The sequence below is a fragment of the Asparagus officinalis genome, chromosome 5, assembly GCF_001876935.1.
Source record: "Asparagus officinalis chromosome 5, Aspof.V1, whole genome shotgun sequence".
In the NCBI taxonomy this organism is placed as follows: domain Eukaryota; kingdom Viridiplantae; phylum Streptophyta; class Magnoliopsida; order Asparagales; family Asparagaceae; genus Asparagus; species Asparagus officinalis.
Genome location: NC_033798.1, coordinates 5,879,238 through 5,885,939, shown reverse-complemented (window position 1 = coordinate 5,885,939; position 6,702 = coordinate 5,879,238). Strand labels below are relative to the sequence as shown.

The following is a 6,702-nucleotide window of genomic DNA, read 5'->3' as shown; positions in this document are numbered from 1 at the left end:
CATAGCTAACTTTGTTTGTGGGAACAATTGAAATTTTAGGGGGTTTTGTGGAACACCTGGAAGTTCATGGGCTTTTTTTTAATGATTTCTCAAAGTTGTGGAACACCCTTAAGTTTTCTTTGTTTTGAGGCGTGAAGGGTTGAAAATTAACCTTAATGATTCAGATTGCGAAGAAAATAGGAGGATACACTGTAATCCACGCTCATTATCATAGTCATGCGGAGCATTCCAAATATCTCAACCATGTAAACATCAATAAATATGCTATCATCTATGAAGTCATACTATTTGTCTGCATATCCTTTAGGAAGTACCTGCCTCCAATGGATCCAATAAAAGAGAATTAGGGGAACCCAGAAATGAGCTGACTAAAATTATCATAGAGATGAGGCTTCTTCCTTATGCATTGTTTCTCCTTCTCCTTTCCAAACTAGCCATTGCCGATTTGGGCTTCAGCCAGCAGACTGCAACTAAATATAGGAGAGATGATTTCCCGTCTGAGTTTTTTTTTGGGGCAGGGACTTCAGCTTATCAGGTCAGTATAGATAATGGTATCGGTCTAATCAATTTGCGAGCTAATTATACGTTAGCTTTTTTGTATGATTTGGTAGTGCTATGTTATTTATTCAGTATGAGGGGGCAGCAGCAGAGGATGGGAGGAGCCCAAGTATTTGGGATACTTTCACACATGCAGGTACCATGCAGTGCAATCATGTTTCCTTTAGGCTAGTCCAATAAATTGATAAAAGAATGCCATTTTGGTTAAAATTGTGTGTGTGTGTGAGAGAGAGAGAGAGAACACAAAAAATTTGAGTTCAATGAAAACACAAAAATATGAGTTCAATAAGTTTCTGTCATCCTTTTGTCTTAGTGTCACGGTAACCTTACGCACTTTGCAGAAGAAATATACGGGAACCAGTACAACAATCTATACCTTACAGTTTTAAGACCTGTGAATCTGTTGCAGTTGGATTTTTTTAGTCTAAGACTGGAGTTTCGCACTCATTATTGTTTATTTTGTAAAAATAAAATTTTAGAGGTATACGTTCTTGGTTAGCCCAAAAGGTCCTGCAGTAGTACCATGGGCAACTTGTTTTTTGTGTTGTTTATATACTGTTATAACTGGATTTGCGATCTGTAAGTGGTTTGCTTGTAAGGTAAATGATTTGGCCAAGTTGACTGAAACACCACTATAATCTCTAATATTACATCTCAAAGCTAAATGTGGGAGTCCGTTAAGAACTAACATCAGTTCGATACAAAGTTTAAGATCGGTAAGAAGATTTTTAATATGGTATTAGAGAAAATCAGGTTCCTAGAGATCCTAAGTTCAAAACACTAGAAAGAGCATTATTAGCTAATGTTAGCTTGATACATATTATCAGTCCACAATATAAAAGGTGGGCTTGTAGAGTTGTTGACAATGTCCCGTTACACTATCAACAAAAGAACTATATTATCATTGAGGGTTGTCTATATCACTATTGTCTATTTTGCTGTTTTTTCCCAGACTTTTATAGTTTATTAACGTGTGTGTAATATTCTACTTTCATTTTGCGCTTTGTTTTTGCCGGAGTTTTAATAGTTGTTTAATTTGACAGGGAAGATGCCAGACAAAAGCACAGGTGATGTGGCTTCTGATGGCTACCACAAATACAAGGTATGATCCTCTCTTCAGATCTGGACCGTTCATCTACGGCTTTCACATCATCCATTGTTGACCTTTGCTTTCTCAGCTTCAAGCACTCATTTTCAGCATATCGTCATTGCTGACAATCACTAATCATATTTTTTAATTCCACATTCAAGCAAAAATTTATGATTACTAGCCAACATGCACGTGACCTTAAAAAAATTGTTGCAAGAAAAATTATGAGTTATAGAATAATGTCTTATCCTAGTTGTAAAATTTATTCAACACAACCTCAAAGAAAAAATTCACTGAATTTTAAATCTATCATCTTTTTGAACTATTTAACATTCTTTGCATTTTTTTTAATACATTTTTAATTAATTATAAAGCACGTAGGAATATAGTTTCTACTTCAGAGTCTAATATTGAATTATGATTAATTTGGAGGTTTTCAATCAGCAAAACAAAACATTGTTACACACAAGCCAGATCAGTCAAGTACTATTAGCATGCATTCTCTAGTTCGAGAAACACTTTGCATTTAGCAAAGACATTAGGTTAAGGTTCAAAGCTTGAGAAGAGATTGAACCTGAAGGCGGATATCGTAGGTGTATGTTCACTGTTACTGTTCACTTCTTCTTGAAACTGAATTCTGTGAATTCCATTAATGGAAATACATCATCATAAATAGTTTGTTCTTCAGCTGCAATAGATGATGCAAAATCACCTTCAATCAACATTTTGCAACATATTGAACTTTTGCTTCTCCCTCCCCCCCTCCCTTCCTCCCTCTCTCTCTCTCTCTCTTAAACATGGAGAACACCTGTCAAAATGCATTATACATGCTATCAGACTATTACAAATTGTATAGGATAATACCTATTAGATCACTTCTTACCAATAAGTAACTCATTGTTTGGGTTTGGATGTTAAATTTCAGATTTTTAGTGGTTATTCAGGTGGATTAATTCTATGCAACTGAAGTTGGAAGTAACTGTTGCATAAGCCTTAGTTCACCCTAGCCAAGCTTCCATTTGGAACTAGGGCTCGTGAGTCTTGTGTTGACTCAAATCAAACTCAAGAGGACGAGTGCTGTACAACCTTACTCATTTGTGCCATAGTTATGAAAACTCAGTGAAAAAACAAGATCAGAAATCGAATGAGAACAGATAGCTTGTAATAGCTCCTTAAAAACCATTTGCATCAATTTGGCTTAGTGTTGGTGTATCTTTTTCTGCCAGTAACATATTTAATCTTTCAGGAAGATGTCAAGCTTATGAGCGATCTAGGACTGGAAGCCTACAGATTTTCCATCTCTTGGTCAAGGCTTCTTCCAAGTATAAAACATCGTTGTTTTCAGATACATCATGGATAAGATATTTAGGATACGAAGTTGACATCATGAATTTTTTTCCCCCAGATGGAAGAGGAACTGTCAATCCAAAAGGCCTCAAGTATTATAATGATGTTATCAACGAGCTCACTGAACATGGTAACAGTCCATGGAGGATTCTTAACTAAAAGATTGCATCCTAAGGCTTATTAAAGAAATGACATTTTACAGAGAGCACAAAGTTTTAATGTGAAGTAGATCTCTCGAAAAGTGTGAAACACTTGATACCATACTATCTATAGATGAGGAAATTTTCAAAACAGCCCCAAAAAGATTTTTATTTTTCAAAATCGACCCACTTTTTTTTTATTTATCAAAATCGACCCACTTTTTGTCACGTGGGCTTAATGAAGTTCCTAAACAATCGGGGTTGACAACCCCGACTGTTTAGGAGGGTGTTAAACCCCAATTAGAACCCTTAAACCCGAAATTTTCATGTCCTAAACAGTCGGGGTTGGCAACCCCGATTGTTTAGGAATTTCATTAAGCCCACGTGGCAAAAAGTGGGTCGATTTTGATAAATAAAAAACTTTTTGGGGCTGTTTTGAAAATTTCCTCATCTGCCCTATAATAGCGCCCAACTATGGGTAGACCCCCGTAATTATATTGTTTCAGATAGACCCCTAAGTGACTTGTTTAACGCTTTTCCCATCACGAGGGCTATTTTGTCATCAAAGCAATCTCTAAAGGTAAAAGAGGCAAAAAAGTTCCATTTAGGGTGGTCTTTCTGCAGCAATATAAGTACAATGGGGTCTATCCGCAATTGGTCGATAGTGTAGGTGACCTATCTGCAATTAACCCTAGCTTAGATGATGATGAAATTTGCACTTGGAAAAACTTGATGTTTCCAATCCTAATTACTGAGCCTAACTCTTTTCTTCTAATCAGCTTGCTGCTGAGCTCCGAGTTCCTGTCAAGAACACCTACGTGTATGCTTTTGCGGAGCATGGAAATGATCTGGGGAGTTCAAAGGATGTGAAGGGAAACCCCACCGAATTCTTCAGGCGAGCTGGTCATGGCTCATCCTATGGTGTCGGTGCAAAGCTTGGTTTAGTTAGAATGGAATATGCTGTTGACCACAATGCCGGCACTGGATCCATATTTTGTAGGTTTGGCGAGAGATTTTGAGATAGAGAGGGCGGGAGCGAGGGAGCGAGCATCTAGATATGGTATTCATTTTGTGTCATTTCTACTTGTGAAGCCAGGAAGAGAATTAGCAAACTGCATTCGCTTAGAGTAGTGTCATTTCTACTTCTATGTTGTTCTTGGAGATGATGGTATATGATAGTTAGATAACAAGGATATTTGTATCGGATTTTTTATTTGATTGATGAGATTAAGGTTTTTCTGTGATAGTAGTAAAGTAGTTCTGTTGTTCTCGGCGAACAATATTTCCTGTAATCTTAATTTACATTGAGCAGTATTTTCAAGATTTTGTTAGATGAGGGACGTTATTTCCGCGTGTCACAAATGCTACAATTTTTTATTGTTGTATAGACCCTTGAGCATGTGCAGATCTATAGGACGCCCCATAGATAGATGTTAAAATCATGGCTGTGAACAATGAATATCAAGTTCATACCGATGGAGCTCGAGCCCATAACTTTGAATTCGACGCTGACACTTTTCCTTTTTTTGAAAGGGTTTTTCTACTATCTCCAGCAGGTGGTTTTTGGGGGTTTTTTTTGCTCCAGCAGGTGGTTTTTTGGGTGGTGAAATGGAAAATCGGAGTCAAAGGGGTGAATATTTCACCATTGGTTTTTTTTGACCACGTGGGTCCCGCGAAAAAAGCATGTAGCTGTATTTAAAAAAAAAATTAAAGGCGCCTACCAATCAGCACGCGACATGTGGCGATTGTTGGAGTGATGGGGTATATATGTTGGAGTGATGGGGTTATAGTAGGTCCCAAATAAAGTAAAAATCTTTTGAAAAAACTCCTGCTGTAGAGATGATAGAAAATGGAGATTGTTGAATTATGTGGAGGGGGAATAAAGTGATGTGGCAGGAGAGAGAAGGTTAAAATTTCGACTCCTGATGGAGATAGTCTTACAAAGGAAAAGATGAGAGGTAATAGATAGAGGAGGTAAGGAGAAAAATTAGGGCAAATAAGAGGGGGTTCACTTAAATCATGATAAAAGTGAATTACATCGGGGATGACTATGAGAGAGAGAGATAAAGGAGGTAATGAGAAAAATTAATGCAAACAAGAGGGGGTTCACTTGCTATTCATTTCTAGATCTCTCATTCTGTAACTTATAATTCATGACAGTTTTCTAAACTATCATACACATTTCACAACAGTTTCGTAAACTAAAAGAAGAATGCTTTATCGGTCATTTCTGAATCACGCTCAAAATATTATAAATAAGACAAAAGTGAAACAGAAACATGGGTTATAGTCTCCAAACAATGAAGATTTTTAGGTTAACGGAAAATTTGAAACTTTTTTTGTACCGCAATTTGCATTCTAAAAAACCCAGCACCCAACTGAAAATAAGGAACCCGAGGTAGAGCTTTCGACAAGTCCTCTCGATCTGTTCGAGAGATTGTTAAAGCCAGAAAACACAAATGTAATCTGGAAGAAAATATATAAACCAGATGGATGCCACCCGACATTAGTCTATTTACAAGAATTTACTGGCGAAAAGCAACACGATCACTTCAAAACATAATGAGAATGACTCTTCCTCTAAATAAAGGAAAAAAGAAAATACTACTTCAGTAGATTTGCAGTGTCTCGTGAGCAAGCACAGCCAGCAAATCATCCATTATAGGAAACACAAGCAGTGAATACAGAACAATATTGTCCCGCAATGAGGTTAAAAATTAACTTCAGAAATAATAAGAAACAAGTAGCAGAACAGCAAGTCTGAATATTTACAAAAGGGGGGGAAATGCAAAGATACTGCACCGCTATCTGTTGTTTGAAAGTACTAAATACAGGCAATCAAACATGTTCTACCCATAATTAGCCATACAGTTCTTAGATAATTTTACTTAAAATCAAATAATAGAATTAGACTCGATCGGTGTTACAAATACCTATCAAGCGATGAGCTTGTGAGTCTTAGGTAGGGACTTACTGTTGGATCTTGTTCATCTATCTAGTGATAAACTTGTTATTCCTGAGGAACGCCTGATTGGAGGGACTTCGATTTTCGAGTGATATGGGTTCGGGAGAAGTGAATATTTGCGAACACCTTGTTTCCAGCGATCGACTTGATCTATCACCCATAGTCCACCGATTCTAACATTCTCTAGATCCTCAACAAAGTCGATATGAACAAACCTCGACATACAAAATTCACGATACAGAGAAAATATCTCAAACTTCCCTTCCACCTGACATATTCTTAAGAATTATTTCATTACGCATTCTTAATAATTGCTTCCATCTCAAGATCCCTCCAACTTAATGCATTCCTGATCAATCATAAAAGGAAATGGAAATCGGAAGAATTGTTAATATTATCATCAAACTGCTTGTTCGTTATACCTTTATTTATCTTGCCATTTTGTCCAGTGATAGAACCAAAAAGCGTGAAGCAGCATGCCAACTGGGCATTCTCATAATAAGTACAAATCAAAATATCACATTAGTACTCAAATAACAAAACAAAATATTAAATAAAAAAATAAATGGAGTAAATAAATTCATGTGGTGCACAAACCCATA

The 6,702-nt window shown here is 36.7% G+C and overlaps 2 protein-coding genes across 2 annotated transcripts in view; both read left to right on the top strand.

Annotated features, from left to right (window-relative positions):
- Positions 1–4,480, top strand: part of LOC109841448 (protein TOC75-3, chloroplastic-like) — an 18,476-nt gene extending 13,996 nt beyond the window's left edge. Inside the window, exon 8 of the mRNA XM_020410418.1 lies at positions 3,915–4,480. Within this exon, the coding sequence (XP_020266007.1) occupies positions 3,915–4,154 (240 nt within the window). The 3' untranslated portion in view covers positions 4,155–4,480. The remainder of the gene's footprint in view (positions 1–3,914) is intronic.
- LOC109843432 (beta-glucosidase 22-like) lies at positions 30–3,908 on the top strand. Its single transcript, XM_020412366.1, has 5 exons — positions 30–535; positions 631–694; positions 1,602–1,660; positions 2,895–2,970; positions 3,054–3,908. The coding sequence occupies exons 1-5, from the start codon at positions 386–388 to the stop codon at positions 3,152–3,154; spliced, it is 450 nt and encodes a 149-aa protein (XP_020267955.1). The 5' UTR covers positions 30–385; the 3' UTR covers positions 3,155–3,908.